The sequence below is a fragment of the Eubalaena glacialis genome, chromosome 14 (assembly GCF_028564815.1).
Source record: "Eubalaena glacialis isolate mEubGla1 chromosome 14, mEubGla1.1.hap2.+ XY, whole genome shotgun sequence".
Classification (NCBI taxonomy): domain Eukaryota; kingdom Metazoa; phylum Chordata; class Mammalia; order Artiodactyla; family Balaenidae; genus Eubalaena; species Eubalaena glacialis.
This window is the reverse complement of record NC_083729.1, coordinates 21370600-21388830: the sequence shown is the minus strand read 5'-3', so window position 1 is coordinate 21388830 and position 18231 is coordinate 21370600. Positions and strand designations below refer to the sequence as shown.

The window sequence follows — 18231 nt, the reverse complement described above, 5'->3', positions numbered from 1 at the left end:
TTGGAGATAGGGCCTTTAAAGAACTAATTAAAGTGAAATGAGGCCATATAGGTGGACCCTAATCCAATCAAATGGGTGTCCTGATAAGAAGAGGAAATTGAGACACCAGAAGTGCACACACAGAGGAAGTGCCATGTGAAGACAGAGGGAGAAGATGGCCATCTACAAACTAAGGAGAGAGGCCTCAGAATGAAATCAACCCTGCTGACACCTTGATCTTGGACTTCTAGCCTCCAGAACTGTGAGAAAATAAATTTCTACTGTTTAAGCCTCCCGTCTGTGGTATTTTGTTATGGCAGCCCTAGCTGACTAATACACTGGGCTACACTCTAGGGGTCTTTCTGCCAATAGCAATCACTAACAGCCACACCTGCAACAGCAGCAGGGACCAGCCCCAGGCTGGATGCAGAACCCGGCTTCTCAAGTGCCCTAATGAAGAAGCAGTGTGGGGATCCCAGCAGGGAGGTGCGTTTCTTTGCAATTCAACTTTTTACCTTCAAAATCCCAGCACATTTTTGTCTATCTTGTTCACTGCTAGCTTCTGCACCTAGAAAAGTGCTCAGCAAATGGTGGCACTTTTCTATCTGTTGAGTGACTGAATGAAATTTAACATTAAAAAACAATTCCCATTACCCTGTTCAAATCTCTGAGTAAAGATGATGCCCTGGGGCTTCCCTGGTGATGCAGTGGTTGGGAATCCACCTGCCAGTGCAGGGGACACGAGTTCGAACCCCGATCCGGGAAGATCCCACATGCCGCAGAGCAGCTAAGCCCATGCACCACAACTACTGAGCCTGCACTCTAGAGCTCGCAAGCCACAATGACTGAGCCCGCGTGCCACAACTACTGAAGCCTGTGCACCTAGAGCCTATGCTTTGCAACAAGAGAAGCCACAGCAATGAGAAGCCAGCGCACCGCAAGGAAGAGTAGCCCCCGCTCGCCGGAACTAGAGAAAGCCTCCGTGCAGCAATGAAGACCCAACGCAGCCAAAAATAGATAAATAAAATAAATAAATTTAAAAAAAAAAGATGATGCTCATAACAGATGAGTTATCCTGTGGTTTGATAACTCCTGATGCACTTCATTTACCCACTCAACTTGTGTTCATTAATGCCATGGGTGTCAAGCGCTGTGTGCTCAAGGGGACCCACACCCTCAAAGAGAGAAGCAGAGTGGGCGGAAGAGTCCGGAACTGAGTGTCAGGACGTCTATCTGGTTCAGCCAATTATTAGCTATGTCATGTGGGGAGTCCCTCTACTCTCTGCTCTTAGTTTCTTCAACAGTAAAATGGAAATAAGAACTTTAGGCTTAAGTGCTTCTTGGGGCTATGTGAAAAGCAAACGAGATAGTTGATGTGACCTAGCTCTGAAAAACTGTAAAGTGCTGTGCACATGGAGCTGCACTATAGCAGATCTTCAGACCTTCTTGTTCACTGTTGCATTCCTAGTGCTTGGACCATGGCAAGCCCTCAAGTATTTGTTGAATTGAACACACCTTAGGGTCATCTTGCTCTATGCTATAAGTAGTGCAAAGATGATATGCTTTTGGAGTTCTGTAATATAAGGTCCTTAAAATCCCAAGTCCCTCTAGCCCTGGAGACTAGCAGCAGGTTTTACTTTGTAGCTTCTGGGTCCCACACCACCACGTCGGCATCGGCTCCAGGGATGATGCGGCCCTTGCGGGGATACAGGTTGAGAATCTTCGCTGCATTGGAACTGGTAACAGCCACAAAACGGTTCTCATCCATCTTTCCTCCAACCTGAAACATTGCAAAAGTGTTAGGTCAACCGAGGTCCTGTGTGTGTGCCTCAAACCCCAGGTCACCCTTGACCCTCGCCTGAGGGCTTTTAGTTGGTCAGAACAATGGTGTTGAGAAGGACAATGTCACGGGCATGATTTCAGATGAGCCAACCTGCTAGGCTTGGTTCCATGTTACTCCTCTCTCCTTCTTGCAGCAACGGGGGCGGGTGGGCCCTTGTTCCAAAAGGTTGCTTTCCTGGTGCAAATCTACCTCCTGTTTGTAAAACCAGGTCTACTCGGTACTCACTCTGGATAAATCAGGAGCTTCCCTGCATCCACGAAGGGACATATATTCTCTGCTGGAAAGGCATCTTATCGTCCCACCCACGAAGGCACCGTGGACTCTTTTCAAAGGGGATTCCGGAGCTGCCTCATGGGTCTTCCCTGAGCTGGTTGTTTAGGCTTGAGGATTTCAAATCTCTTTGGGCTCATACTCTATGCTGCATCTAATCTGTGATAGGTCAAGACCAAAACTACTTATTCTTCATGGGCAGAACAGGAGGTATTCAAATGAAGTCCCAGTCTCTATTTTTATTATTGGACAAAAGATATCAAGATCTTTAAAAAGGTTCGTATCCCTTGGCCCAGAAATCCGCCTCTAGGAATCTTTCCTCAGGAAATAATTAGAAATGCTGATGTACACTCATGAACAAAGAGATTCTCTGCAGCATTATTTCTAAGAGCAAAAATTTGAAACAGCTGAAAGTTCCAAACATCATGGAAGGATTAATTGAAGTATGGTACTTCCTTTGGAGGGAATATTATTTAGCCATTAAAAATATGTTTTTAAAGAATTTTTACTGATATAGGAAGACACTCAAAATACACTGTTAAATGAAAAGAAGATGAACCCTGTAATTAAAATAATGTACAGTACATGCATAGAGCTGGAAAGAAATACACCAAAATATTAATAATTTCCCAGTATGGAATTATGGGGTTTTTTCCTAATACTTTTCCATATTTTCCAAATTTTATGCTAGGCCTTATTACCTTTCAGATCAGGAAAAAAAAAAGACCTTTTCTGTTTTCCTTTTGAGTGAAACAGGAGCTGTGGTTGACCCAGCCCTCCTAAGGGTGAAAATTCTTCTGAGGCCCAGAGTGGGGAGGGGTCCCGGGAACATACCACTCCTCTCTCCCAGATGACGCTCATGCGGTCCTGCACGCCGCTCACGCCGTGTGGGATCTTGGTGAAGTCCTCCTTGCCCATAGCTTTCTGCTTCGTGGTGAAAGGCCGGTGATCTGACGCCACAATGTTCAGAGTATCACTGGGTAGAGAGAAGGACATGACCAGTAAGGGGAGGGGAGGCCAGGGTCCCAGAGGGTGGGGACAGGGACAGCGAAAAACCTTCACTTGGAAACCCGGCAAAGCTGGTTTCAATCTCGGCTCTGCCACTTCATAGCTGTATGACCTCTAGCGAGTTACCTGTGAGAACCTCAGTTTACACATCTGCAGAATGAGCATATGTGCCAACTGTGGCACAGAATGCCAGCGTCACGGGAGACACTGAGAGTCTTTGGATGTTAAGAGAACTAACGGGTGGAGAAAAATTGAACTTAAGAGTTTAACTAAGGGCTTCCCTGGTGGCACAGTGGTTAAGAATCCACCTGCCAATGCAGGGGACACGGGTTCAAGCCCTGGTCTGGGAAGATCCCACATGCCGCGGGGCAACTAAGCCCATGTGCCACAACTACTGAGCCTGCGTGCCACAACTACTGAGCCCGTGTGCCACAACTACTGAAGCCCGCGCGCCTACAGCCCGTGCTCCACAAGAGTAGCTGCCACAATGAAGCCCGCACACCGCAACGAAGAGTAGCCCCCGCTCGCCGCAACTAGAGAAAGCCCGCGCGCAGCAATGAAGACCCAACGCAGCCAAAAATAAATAAATAAATAAATTAATTAAAAAAAAAGAGTTTAACTAAAGTGAGAGGGTGGAGGTAGTTTTACTTCCATGGAACCATATGCCGACTCCCTCTCATCTCCCCCCTCAACCCGCACCAGGCCCTGCTGGCAATAAGCATGTGCTTGGTAAAACACTCAAGTTCCATGTTAAGCTTTGCTTGGATGTGAGGGCTCTCCTGGCCCGGCAGGGAAGAGGAAGGACAAGACGGAAGAGAAGTCTGCCTTGATGAACCAGCAACGACATGCCAGTTGTTCATCACCGCTGCCATCCGTGAACATGGTCCTCAGATGGTTGCTGAGGTTACGGTGGGTAAGGCACGGCCAGGCTCTCAAGGGGTTCCCGGGCCAGCTCAGAACTCGGGGCAGAGACTTACATCGGTGAGAGTGCACATGGCATGCCACTCTGTGGCATGGGCTGGTAGCTCCCTGCGCCAAAGGCGCTGCTCTGGGCCCTCTCAGGGACTGCGGGAGGGGCTCTTCCACAGAGCAGAGGGTTTATTCTGGGGTATCCTGGGGATCCCCACATCCCCCAGACCTGCAGAACCCACCAGAGATAAACAGAATCTTTAGGTTTTCACTTTCTCCTCAGGGATCCTGCAGACACCTGGGTAGGGCTCAGATCAGAAGATGCCCATCAGAGTCATGGGCTGAGGGTCTGGGACCCCAGGATCCCATGCTTTAACTGACGAGTCTTACTGAGCACCCACTTTTCTAAAAAGGCCCCTACACAAGTAAGTGCTCACTAGGCAAGAGTGAATGGGGGGGCACATTCTAGAGGGGATTTTGGGGTCCCCTGATGCTGCCCTGAATCTGGGAGGTATGACAGACCCACCCCTACTCTTTAAAGTTTAAAACACCACTGCCTTTTGTTAAGTACTTTAAAAATATATATGTTCAAATGAAGAAATTTCTGATCCCTTTGAGAAGTCAGATTTTAAATAAAGGACAAATCCTTATATCTATAGATTGTACTTATTACCCTGGTATATTCAAAGAAACCACATCCTAAAGTAGATCATTATGAAGCAGCTCATATTTTCTTATAGAAATATGATAATTGGTGTCTGGGTTTTCTATCAAGTATTTTGCATAATACCAATTATCATCAATAATGTCATAGAAGCAAAATTATAGTAATCATAAATTCCTAAAAATGTAAAAACTATGCTCCAAATTCTATAAAACTGCACGCGTTTACAATATGCACTGATTAAAAAAGGGATTCAGGGACTTCCCTGGTGGCGCAGTGGTTAAGACTCTGCGCTTCCAATGCAGGGGGCCTGGGTTCGATCCCTGATCCGGGAACTAGATCCCACATGCCGCAACTAAGAGTTCGTGTGCTATAACTAAGGAGCCAGTGAGTCGCAACTAAGGAGCCCATGAGCTGCAACGAAGGAGCCCGCCTGCTGCAACTAAGACCCGATGCAACCAAATAAATAAATAAATAAATATTAAAAAATGGGATTCAAACTATTCTCATAACAGTTCACATGAAATTATAATTCTATTTAAATGAATAGAATTTAGTTAAATAATTTAAATAAATTTGACAAAATAGGCTAGATATAAAAACTTAAATTATTCGATTAATAATACTTTTCTTCCCCTGCCTATTTAAATTTGTGTGTGTTTGGGCACAGTAATTTGGGTGGGTTGGGGGTTTTACTACCTTTTTGTTCTTTCAGGAAATTTGCTTGTGGCAAGCAGAGGTATTTCAAAAGATTCTTTGACCTTGGAACTGAGCCCAAATTCTTATAGTGGGTTCTTGATACTTGTTTGTTTTTGTTGTGTTGATAATGATGAAAAGGAGGCTGGTTTTTCCCAACAACAAGCATTTTTAAAAGAAAGAGCTGATCTGGCATTTCTCCCTTTCCTCTCTCAAATTGGTTAAATCTGTCAGAGCTGCCACTGCTCAGAATCACAGCAAAACTATGGGACAGACTTTAATTACTGTCACTGTGCCACAGCATATCCTGCCCCTCCAGGGGCCACCTTCACCCCGGGACCCTACTGCCTGCACTCCAGTTGTATTTGGAAAGCCCCACGCTGCTCTTTCGGTTGTTAACGTAGCAAGATGTGGAGTGGAAATTTTCCAGTTGTTAGCCAACCAGGACTGAAAACTAAGGACATGGATGAAATAAAAGCCCCATTATCTAACGACAGCCACCTCCAACTGGGGCTGGTCACTTCCCTCAACACCCCCCCACCATCACCCTAACAGAGGTGTATCACCACCCCCAGGTCTTGTAAAAGCAGAAGACAGGGAGGGCGACTGAGGTGTTGGCAGAATGGTGAGTCCTGCAGTCTCTCCCTTCTTCCTCTTTTCATGGGTTGAATGGTGCTTTCCTCTCCCCCAACTAGTCTCCTCAAGAGGGGACATTTCAAGAGGTTCACCTGTGGAGAACAGGGGTGACAGAAGAGGGCACCTGCCTGGGTGGTGGACGGGTGGGCTTGCCTGAGCCTCTGGGTGAGGAGAGCCAGGGGTGGGGGCCAGCCTGCCCTCCCACCGTAGGGAGTGGCAAAGCTGTGTGAGCTTGCTCTGGGCCCAGATACTGTAGAAGGTGGCCAGGCTGAAGCTGCTCGGCCAGATTCTTGTTCACAGGGAATTGCTAGTTCTGGAAGCCGGGAAGGTACGGGAAGAAGAGGTCAAGCTGGACTCCATCTCCTGTGTCAGAGGATTGCGTGAGGGTGGCTCAAGAGAGCCTGTATCTGGGCACATGCCCCATACAAGGAGGGCCCCAAAGGCCAGTCACTTTCAGCCAGAGAAGCAGCAACGATTAGTGCAGGAGGACAGATCATGCTTGGGTATGGAGTGGAATTCCCCACCCCTTTAATCCTAACCCCTACTAATTCTCTGAGCTGGGGGTGGGGAGGGGAAGAGACTGACTTTTAAACTGAACTGGACTTCAATAACCAAAAGAGAAGAAAAAGCAATGGCCTTTACCATTATCAAAATGTCACTAGAGGCAAGAAAGAATTTGAAGCAAAACGAAACAAAATCTTTCCATGTTTGTGTCCCACCAAATTCATACTATTCATTAAAGCGTTTTATTTAGACCTAGATTGAATGGGGAAAAGCAGTGTTAGAAAAAGAGGAGCTGGGGAAAGGGAGGTCTGGAGGAAGATGTTAAGGGGAAAGAGGGAGAAGGTGCAGAAGAAAAAGGGGAAGAGGAAAGAAAGGAGGGAGAAACACACAGAAGGAGGGAGGTACATACAATGAGAGAAAACCACATGGGACATAATGAGAAGAGGGAGAGGTGAAGAAAAAAAAGAGATAGAAAGATGCACAAATTTTCTAGGGTAAGTCAGAGACCACATTCTATAGTTCCCCAGTGGTCTCCAGTGTAAGGTATCAATGTCCTCTGAAATTCTGAATAGCCACTGTTCACAGTTTTATATATGCTCTTTACTCGTCACCTCAGAAGCTCTCATCCAAATCAAGTGGTCATAGGAGCTCCATGGATGGCAATTATCTGATGGGCTTTGGAGAAGCTAACAAAAGCAACATCATCCTCTGGACATAACGAAATCAAACTTAGGTCAGGTTTGGGGCCTCTACGATATCACCTTAAAGATCTACAAATTCCCGGAATGGCGCGCATTGTGAGATAACGCCGTGCGTGGTCCTGCTGAGACACCTTACTTGGCCAGCAGGCTCATGAGGTAGGTTGAGGTGTTGGTGTCCAGTCTCAGGGGAGGCACTGTGACGTAGGCGGCTGCGTGGGACCAGTCCTGGTGGTAGTAGTGTAAGCCCGTCAGTGTGGCATGCGCGGTGGTGGTCTCGGCCAGCACGACCTTCCCTGAAAGAAGAGTGTTCAAACCATCACCAGGAGGCCAGTGAACCTGGGAGATCATTGGTCTGAGCCTCTCATGGGGCAGGTGAAGGAGCTGAAGTCAGAAAGGAAGGGACTTGCCCGAGCTCAGCTGGGCATTTGAGAGCACAGCTGGGGTCAAGGCCAGACTGCTCCCTGTCTCCGTGCTGACTCCAGGCAAGAACAGAAGGGCGAGGGCGCTGACGCGGGGCAGCACTGATCTGTTTTCTGAGCAGGCGGCTGCTGGGAGCAGCTTCAGGAGAATACTGGGGGTGGCATCCGTAGCAGGGGATGGAGGGCAGGGAGATGGAGGTGGGAGGCTGGAACAACAGCGCAGGAGAGACAGCAAAGGGGGTTCCGCTAAAGGAGAAGCAAGAGGCAGGATTTGGAGGGCAGTGTGGTGGGAAGGCTGAAAGCCCTTGCTCCTGATTTATGTCCTCAGGTTTGTGACCGTGACCTGTTTCTCCTGTTACTGGGCCCTCACTGGCACCCCGAGCCGGACTGGGAGTACAAGCACGTACAAAGCCTTCGGGTGCTGCCAGGTGCTCCGACACACAGGTGCCCTGGGGCTGGTACACTGGGTTCCTGAAAGGGATGCTGGGCCCTCACAGTGTCATTTCTCCAGGGACTTCCCAGGCATTTCCCCCCTGAAATGTCCATTGGAACTGGTCCAGGATTTCATGTTGGTTACCAAGGCAACCACTAGCAAAACCCAAGAGACTGAAAAAAATACCAGTTAATGAGTTGATTGAAAACTTGGAAAATTTTACCAGACCCAGGAGAGGTGACGGACACTTCTGTAAAGCTGTTATGCAAACAAATGTGCAGAGGAAAACACTGGTGCTAATGGACTGAACCCAGGCCAGTGCAGGGTGCTTGTGAGGAAGACAGCCAGAGAGAAAAGGGAAAGGCAGGCTCAGGGCCTGGCCTCAGGAGCCGGGCTGGGAAGTGCATGGAGCTGCTGGGCCCCACCACACATGGGTGCTGCTCAGCCCAGCCTACGGACTCACCTTGCATCTTAGCAGCTGCAATAACGTCACCGGCCGAGATGCTGGACACGTTGACCAGGTAGATGGGACAGTGAGTCTAAGGACGGGAAACATGGTGGGAAGGAGAGAGCATCAACCCCATAACCTAACAAGGACCAAGGTGACCGGCCCAGCCCAGTCCTGGCCCCAGCGCCGCTCCCTGCATCGCTTAGTACTCCCCTCAGGGTGGCGGTCTTCCGCTGGGAATGCAGGGCTGGTGGCTGCAGGCTGGGGAACCCCACGAAACAAGGAGGGGACAGGCAGCGCCCAGCACCAGAGCCCAGCAGGGGGACATCAGGGCAAGATGTCAAGTGCTGAACCTCACATTTTCTACCAGCCAACACCAAGACTATTTACAACTTGAAATGAGGGACTCTTAGTTTCCTATTCATGAACGTGATGACCTAGAGACAGTTGTGTATTATATCCCATATCTAAAATGATGATATCTGCCATCTGAGGGCTGCTTTATCAGTAGACAGAATGTACCCTGGAGAAGAAACAATACACAAGAGGTTCAGGGCTCACAGTCTACACCAGACAGGACCGGTCTTGCAAATGGACACCTGGATTATAATACTGATTAGCTTTTCCTCTATCAAGCTGTGTGACCACGGTCCATGGCTTCACTTCTCTGGGCATGTGTTTGAACTAAGAAAATGAGGAGCTGCCCTTTTGTTATTCAGATCTTTCCTAATTCTGGGGTAAGTTTCCATCAGGAAGTAATTGATAGCATAACTATTGTTATGACAGTAAAACAATGTCCATGTCCAGCTCCTGGACTTATAAAGGGCTAAAGGGAAACTGTTTTCCCAAATGTTATTCTAATGCCTTCTTTGCCTATCAGATTAGGAGGATAGAGAATTTAGGGGCTGGCCTGACATTTGATGTGCTTGGCACAAGTTTCCTGACTAATTCTGAGACCAACTGCACCTCCAACCTCTGTGTTCCCCTGGTGTTCCTAACACCACATCCTCTGCTCACAGCCTTCGGGGTAGCCTAGGTCTTTCCGGAGGCGAAGTTCTCAAGTGTTAGCGCCCATTAGGATCATTACCGGGCTTGTTAAAACACAGATTGCTGGGCGTCACCCCCAGTTTCTGATTCAGTGGGTCTGAACAGGCCTGAGCATTTTCATTTCTGAGTTCCTATTTCTTTTTCTTTTTAAATTAATTAATTAATTAATTAATTAATTTTTGGCCGTGTTGGGTCTTCGTTTCTGTGCGAGGGCTTTCTCTAGTTGCAGAGAGCGGGGGCTACTCTTCATCGCGGTGCGCGGGCCTCTCACTGTCGCGGCCTCTCCCGTTGCGGAGCACAGGCTCCAGACGCGCAGGCTCAGTAGTTGTGGCTCACGGGCCTAGCCGCTCCGCGGCATGTGGGATCTTCCCAGACCGGGGCACAAACCCGTGTCCCGTGCATTGGCAGGTGGATTCTTAACCACTGCGCCACCAGGGAAGCCCCTGAGTTCCTATTTCTAACAAACGATGTTGATGCAGCTGGTCCAGAGACCACACTTAGAAAACTAGAGTTCAGATTATCTGAGCAAATAGAACACTTAATGATGGTTTAGGAGGAGAAAGGATCTTGGTACAGTGTTCTACTGTTTTTAAAGTGCTTTTCCTTCCACGACTCCTTTGATCCTCACAACCATCCTGCGAGGAGTGGGTGATATTATCATTCCAATTTTAGATAATAAAATAGTCTCTCGGAGTGGTTGATTGACTTGCGTGTGACTGGAGGCTTGTCTTTGGTCAAGGCCCCAAGGTGTGTGCTCATTCCCACCACCACACTGCATCAGCGCCCCCTTACCCTGAACCATACCAAGGAAAAACCATGAATGGCCCAGAGGCAGAGGTTCGAATCATGGTTCTCTAAGCAAACGTCTCTCTGCTCCTCTACAAGGAACAGATTCCAGCTGCCATGAGGCTCTGTGGTCCCCACCTTGCCCTGCCTCTGCTGGGAGGCATTTCCATTTGAGCAATGAACCAGGTCTCAGCAAGCTCAGCAGGGCAGAACGGAGAGCCGGTGGCAGGGAGGACTCCTGCCAGGTCTGTGGGAATAGCAACATTCATTCAGCAAACGGTGTTCATTTGCGGTCCTGGGAGCCAGGCATGGGGCTGGCACCCGGAGCAGAATGGGACTCTACTGTACAGGCTGGGCTCTGACCCCAGAGTTGAGAATGGGCTGAGGGTGAGCTGGGGTCTACTTACTCTGTTTGCAATGGTGATAACTCGGTGAGTGGCTTCTGCTTCCAGCTGTTAGAAACAGAGGACAGGAAGAAAAAAGCTTCACCATCTCCCCAAGCAAGCTTACATCTCCCTGACACCCCACCTCGTACGCAGAAAGTGCTGGAATGTCTGACTCAGAGCTGGAGTGACAAACAGCACCCACAGGGGCTGGCTTGGGGGAAACCCTGGGCAGGGGCACCAAGCTCCAACCACCTGTGCTCACACTGAGGGAACCCCGGGACTTAGGGTTCTAGGCACGTCTTTGCTGGATGCTACTCAGGGCTTAATTAAAAGACAACAAAACAAGAGCAAACGAAAAGCTGCAGTCACATCTCTCCCTGGTTTCTGGTGCATTCTCTCCACAGCCATCTCAGAACTGTAGCAAAGGAGCAATACTGATTGATTTCAAGCTGGAGATTAGGCTAGATCAGGATTTCTGAACCTCGGCACTAGGGGCATTTTGGGTGAGATAATTCTTTGTGGTAGGGGCTGAATGGACATTGCAGGCTCTTTGGCAGCATCCTTCACCTCTACCTAGTAGATGCCAGTAACATCCTCCCCCCAGGTTGGGATAACCCAAAATATCTCTGGACATTGCCAAATGTCCCTGGGGGACAAAACCTCCTTAGATGCTCCCCTTTAACCAGTAGATGATGAAGGTGGTATTCTTGCTATTACTGCCACTACAGTCAGCACCACGCTCTTCCCCTCATAGAACTCCACAAAGTCCAGTCCTGTGCGCATCCCCCCACCCCTCTGCTCACAGGCACTCTCAGTGCCTTGTTGAAGCTGGTGTGTCTTTCTCTATCAACTCTGAGGTGCCCAAACAGGAGCTACATTCAAGGGCTCTGGCAGACAGAGACAAACCCACGGCAGGAGTAAGGTGGGACCCCCGCCCACACCAGGCTGACCCACTATAGGCTGACTTGGTTCCTGTCTGATGGCAGAACTATCACATCCTGTCTCCAGCTCCTCGTCCCTCAATGCCTCCCCATCAGTCCCTCATGGACATCCAACCACCACTCTGCATTTAAGGCTTTGAAGAAATGGAAAATAGCTCTCCCCTCACCACTGGTAAGGCATGTCCGAACAGGGTCATAGGGCAAGAACACATTATTTATCTAATGTGATCCTCCAGAGCTGAATTCTTCAGCAAGGGGGACCTGGGGGCATTTGTGTCGACACCCTGCAAAACTGTGCAAGGATAAAACCAGAGGGCAGAGGGAGAGCAGGGCTTAGTCACCATCTCAGCAATGAATAGGAAAAGGGGGAAAGAGCACAGACACGCATGTGCCTCTCGTTTCTGGTGGGAAGGGTCCAAAGTCTTCCACAGATGCTCAAAGGGATCTCAGGCCCAAAATGCCAATTCACTGGCTTATAGTCTGGAATTTCTTCTAACATCTAAAGGCCCTTTCAGTCTGTCTTTTCTCTCCCGATTCAATTTTGGCCAAAGCAACCCCTGGCATGTTCACATGGCCTCCCTCAGACCCTTGAAATCAGCTCCCAATGAGGTGGGTCTGTTTCCCCAAAGTTGTCTTCCCCAAGGAAGCTCAAGGCCAGGTCGGCTGTAGCACGGAGGAAGCTGTTTCCTGGGAAGCTTCCAGATGGGAATTTCACACATGAAGAAAGCAATACCATACAACTCGTATTTACTGATGACTCTTCTATCCTAAAGGTTCTGTGAATCTATAGGAAAGATGATGACAGAGAACACGGATGTCTTCCTCACCTCCTCTGGACGGCTGATCTCAATTCCTTCTGGGCCTGTGATACCCAAATCTAGCGCCTCCTTTGCACCCTGAATAAGAGCAAAAGAAAGAAAATTGAGAGAATCATAGAGATACAAAAAATACTGAACCCAAGGGACAGTAAAATATGCTCAGCACAGCCCATTCCAATAGGCTTGCTGCTTTTCTCACTTCTGTAATACTCATCTTATAAAGAGGGCAGGATTAGTACAGGAGATCCCCTGAGTCTCACTTCATAATGATTGAAAATATCTTTTCCTCTTAAAAATACGGTTCAGTCACCAGCCAACAGGCCTGGGACACTAAAGACAAACACTGTTTATTGATCTGCAAATCAGAATTTCCTCACTGGAAATCTAGTTAAATCTCCAGCTTCCACAGATGCCTAGATTAACCTTTACCCCAAGTATCCTACTTAAGACCCAGTAGTACAAAGGGGCTTGTCTGTCTTGGTACCAGTGAGAAGATCTCTATAATACCTCAGGTCCGCTGAGGAGGTACAGGAAAGTGGAATGTTGACCCTTATTTATTCTGTACGTCACATCTCATTAAAACTATTTCTTGGAGGTGCTCCAAATTCCTTTGTGATAATGGAATGTAAGTATCATATTTGAATGAAGACATCATCATCCAAGACTTAAAAACCCTTTTGGACTATACAGAGAGATTTGTTTCTTACAGACACTAGAAAAGTTTGGATTTTTGGACAAAGATCTGTCATCTGGTCTGTTAACATCTCACACTTTCTTTTATAATTTGTTTTATCTGAACCCTGTAGGGAGGGTCATGGGTGGTCAGGAATCCCCCCGAGAACTGTCTCTATTGGTGCTCCCCCAACTTCCCCCAACATTCTCTACTGCCTTGCCTCGGCCACGAGCTCCCCATTTTCAGCATGGACCCGGGCGATCGCCCCAATATCCTTGCAAGCGTGCAACACTTGGTACAGTTCGCTGTCCCGAAGCATGTACAAGTCCTTGTAGGTCATGAACATCTGGAACGAGTTGACACCCTTCTCCCTCACCAGGGTCTCCATTTCTGCTTTCACCTGGAGAGCAGAATGCAAAGGCAATGCCACATGAGTACGGAGAGCCAAGAGGCTGACTGGCAGACGCTGGCCCAGCGCAGAGGAGAGGTGGCTCTGTCGCCACATGACCACCTGCAACCTTGCAGTATCTCACTCTCCTCCCACTCCACAGGCTGCTGTGAGGTCATGTGAGCAAAGGGATGCGGAAGTGTTTTGAAAATTGTCCAGCGTGACACAAATATAGAAACGAGATCTGGGCATGTTTCTCCTATCACATAAGCTTGTCCTGTGTTTCTGCCTCCAAATCAGCCTTATTGGTAAATGCACTAATGACTTTTACACCTGTGGCCAGTTCCCTCCGCCCCCCATAACAGAAGGGGTGTTACAGAGAAGGCGTACTAATGCTAAAAATCCAGAGACCTGGGGAAAATCTAACTTAGGGACAAAGCCAAACATGAAGCAAAGTTATGTGAATAAGGAGATTCATCCCAACATTATTTATACTAGGAAAAAAATGGAAGAAACATTGGTCCAACAATAGGAAAACAAATTGTGATTCATCTACCTGACAGAACATTAGGTGGCCATGGCATTGATGGTCATGAAGGCCATGCAGCCAGATGGAAAATGCTCACACTTAAGCGAAAGAGTTACTATGTAAAAAGCAGGTATGAAAAAATACCAGAAGGAAATAAGCTAAAATAACAATAGTGATTGTGTTGGGGGTGACTGAATTATGTGCTTCCTTTCTTTTCTATTTTTAAAATCTGTAATTAGAAAAAAAAATTTTGGTTATTATAAAAAAGAATTAAAAATTCTAGATGCATGAAAATCCCCACAACCTTTGGGGACTTAGGGATAGCTGACTTGGCCTCAATGTTGCTGGGAATCTAAGCGGACCCTCTCTATTCCAGGCCACCGGAGGAGGGACGGGACAGAGGCTCAGCGTAGGGGTCGCCCATCCAGGAGGGTGTCCGAAGTGGACAAAACTTCCATCTGAGATAAGGGATGGCTAACATTCAGCGTGGTCTGCACCTTTTACCTGGCACCAGGAGGGGGATCTTCATGTGTGAGGTTGGGGGGTTCCAAGGCCTTTCATAAGCACCAGTTTGGATATAATGGAAGAGACTGTGTAAGCCCCATGCTCAAGGCTTGTACCTGAGGGCAGAAGTACAGCCAGGCTTTTAGTCACTGTCTCAGAAGGGAGTCAGGCCCTTTAGATCAGGATCCACAGCTGGAGAACTTTGTAAAATTTCTTAATGCTTATTTATTTTTAAGATTCCAAGGCACCCACTCAAGTACTGGCACATGGTGACTAATGAGCACTTGATGAAAGAATGAATATCCAGGTTGCTTCCCTGGGGTAATAAGCAGTAAGACTCCAGAAGTGAAGCAAAATCTAAATGCCTGTATATCTGTATTCAGGAAGAACAAGGAAGAGGGAATCCGGGGAGCAGGGACTGGACTCTGGCCCTGGGGCCTGGGCAACGGGAGGCCAGGGAAGCCAGGGGCACAGAGGCTGAACTGAGAAAGGGCCCAGTGGGAGCCACACACCAGGAGCAAACTCAGGGTGCCCAGAGCAGGAGCTGGGGCCCAGCAGGAAAGAAGCACCCCAATCCATTCTTACCAGGCAGCACTGAGCCGGGACGGGACCCTCCGTTCTGAGACCTTAGTGCTGTCACTCCAAGCACAAAATGATGTGACCCTCAGGGCTGACCCTTACTGAGCTTGCTACTCAGCAGCAACCCCTTAGGGGTTGCTACATAAGTGGCACCTTATGTAGAGGATCAGGACATGCTGAGCGCCCTGTGGTCAGAGCGCTGGAAAACTGGCTCTTTAAATTAAGCAAAACAGGCCTCCCCCCTTACAGAATCATAAGTGTTTTTTCTTTTGGCATTTGGAGGAGTTAGGATGGTGGTGGGAGGGGTGTTCCACACCGCAGGACAGCATCACCCCCCTCAGCTGGCTCTCACCAAATGGCCCCTCCGCCAAAAAGAGCACTGGTCCTTCTTTTGGGGTTCCACCCAGCGCTGTTACCTTGGGTGCCCACCAGGGGATCCCCACATGGAGGGCGTAGTCACAGCAGACCTTGGGGTCAGCCAGACCCCGGCACTTCTCGTAGGCATCCACAAGGGAGGTCTCCTTGTCAGGCAGAACATGGCCGATGATCATGGTGGTACCTCCAACTAGTGCTGCCTGAGGGAGATGGGAAAAGCAATCTCGTCACATCTCTACCCGCACCCAAGTCGCTGACGTGGGGACACTGGGTCCTCAGGTGGACATTCAGGACAACCACAGACCCTCCCGCACAAGAAGCTGGGAGGCCCAAGTGCAGCAATGTTTGGGAAGCTGTAAGGAGCCGTCAACACAGGAGCCAGTGTGTAATCTTCATCATTACTGTGGATCCAGCACACAAACCTGCTTCTTCCTCATCTTGGGTTGCAGCTCGGTGCTTGGGAAAAACCACTTAGTGTGTTACCAGCGCCTGTATTTCCAAATGAGAAGATTCCCCCCAGACAATTTCTGACCAACTTGAATATATAGGTGATGTAATCAAATGTCTACCACAATGTAATATAAGTCTGTTTATAATATTATTTTAGTTACACATATATATGTAAACCATAATAAAATGTTAATGTGACTATATTGTTTTGTTTCATTCGCTCACATTTCATGAAACAATTCTATTCAAAGTTTTTATAGGCATCTTCACATCAGGGTCTTTGTCTTCAGTTTTTCCAAGAACATTAACTTCATTTCCATCTGTCTTATTTGAGATAGAGCATTTTAGGTCCCCATACGATCTATCAGTGAAAAAATGATCCTATCCACAATCTCCACGAGATACCACTTAAAAAGAAATCTTTTAAAGGTCTCATTTGCAATCACAAACAATGCTCCCAGGAATAATTACTAAATCTGTATTAAAGGTCTGCCCTCACGTACTTTTTTAAAAACCAGTTTGGTCAGGTGACCACCATGAGCTTCCTAAACTAGCACTGACCAAAGGCTATTCCAGGCTAATGGGTTGTTCTCCAAAAAAACTTTATTGAAATAAAAATTGAGACAGGCCCCATAATATGTGAAACTTTATGAGGGCTTTAATATAGGTGACTCTCTTTTCCTGATGAATTAAAATTTGGACAAAACCTACTCTTTTATTTGGATCCTCACTGTGACTGGAATCAGCTCCAAGTTCAAGTCCCTGCTATGCCACCTCCCAGCTGGATAACCTCAGCCCGGTTGCTTGACCTCTGTGATGCAAGAGGTCAAGTACGTTTTTTCTCTTTTTTTCTTTTTGCTTTTAACATTGTTCATTTATTTATTTTTTAAATATTCTGTTACAGAGTCTTTACCTATACCATGGGACCAGCTTCCTTGCTGGAGAGCTGTGAAAGTCAAGAGAATCATCATTTTGTAAAGTTTTGTCCTAATATGTGTGTTTAATTATTCAGAGTTTAGTTGTTTATCTCTGTTTTCTGTATGGGAGGAAAACAGCACAATGAAACTGTCTTGATGATTTCATGCTTCTCTATCCAGTTAAATCATTGATCACGAATCAGAAATATTGCTGGAGAATAAGGGACTGAAAAAAAAATTAGTTCAGTGGCCAAGCAACAATTACAATGAAAGCTCTTGCAACACTGATTTTCCATGCTGACCCTGGCTGGCCGGGTGAGACTAGTCCCCTTGTTGTCCTGGGAAACCCAGGGGCCTGACTTCTTGCATAGCTTAAAGCAACCAACAGAGGGTGTTAGTTCTGCGGCTCACACGCAGGAATCGTGATGTGGGAGATGGAGAGAAGGGGAAGAGCAGCAGATTGTAGCTTTACTAGCTGGCTTCTATTTCTGATTTTGCTGGATTGTGCCAGAATGATTCACCCTCGTAGCAGGTGGTTGTACTCTATTTTGTCCTGAAATGCATTTCTTGCTTTTATGTGTGGACACGGGGGTGTCTGGTATATTGGGATGTTACACACTAAATTGTTTTACTTCTTCTGTGGTTCTAGATTGTTTTCCTTTGCACCCTCGTCTGTCTGTAGACTTGCATAGAAAAAAAAAGGGAACATGGAGACAGCACAGTGGAATAAGAGAGCCAAGACTGTTCTTAGCATCTGTTGGCTTCTGACAGTAGAAAAGGAGGTCTACCTGCTGAATCTCTAGTTATAAGTTACAGATCAAGCTAACAAACTGTTACACAGAGTATATTCTGTGCTCCTACTCTAACAGATATATGTTCATAATGACTCAGAAGGCCAGGCTTGAGTTCAGAATTCTCAGAATGCTTGCAGTTCTGAGCTATACTCTAGGGGATGTTGGCCTTCAGCCTCTGCGCCTGCCTCTAGCCCATACTCTCCAACTCCGGTTATGTGTCCTGCAGCCCGCGGATCTAAGCTCTGCTCACTCCTGCCAAGATGCTGCCCTGGGGCTAGGCGTGCACAGAGTGGTGGTCTGGCCCCCAGAAGGACAGATTCAGGCTAATGTAGGCCCTGGCAGTGCTCAGGCCCTTTGTCAGGGGATTCCAGGGCCCCAGAGTGTGGTCCAGGATTGAGACAGTGGGCTCTGGGCAGACGTGGGGGAGTTGCCTGTAGTGCAGAGCCCATGGCAGAGACTCCTCTTGCCTGGGTCCAAGGATAGTAACTGAAAAGCGTTCTGGAAGCATCAGAAGCATCGGGCAGTGGTCCTGAC

The 18231-nt window shown here is 47.8% G+C and overlaps 1 protein-coding gene across 1 annotated transcript in view; it reads right to left on the bottom strand.

Annotated features, from left to right (window-relative positions):
- Window positions 1-18231, bottom strand: part of DPYSL5 (dihydropyrimidinase like 5) — an 85802-nt gene that overhangs the window by 7301 nt on the left and 60270 nt on the right. Inside the window, exons 3-10 of the mRNA XM_061210503.1 lie at window positions 15578-15736; window positions 13382-13561; window positions 12498-12566; window positions 10751-10795; window positions 8526-8601; window positions 7347-7503; window positions 2927-3068; window positions 1617-1759 (exon numbers count right to left, since the gene is read on the bottom strand). Coding sequence (XP_061066486.1) covers window positions 1617-1759; window positions 2927-3068; window positions 7347-7503; window positions 8526-8601; window positions 10751-10795; window positions 12498-12566; window positions 13382-13561; window positions 15578-15736 — 971 coding nt within the window. The remainder of the gene's footprint in view (window positions 1-1616; window positions 1760-2926; window positions 3069-7346; window positions 7504-8525; window positions 8602-10750; window positions 10796-12497; window positions 12567-13381; window positions 13562-15577; window positions 15737-18231) is intronic.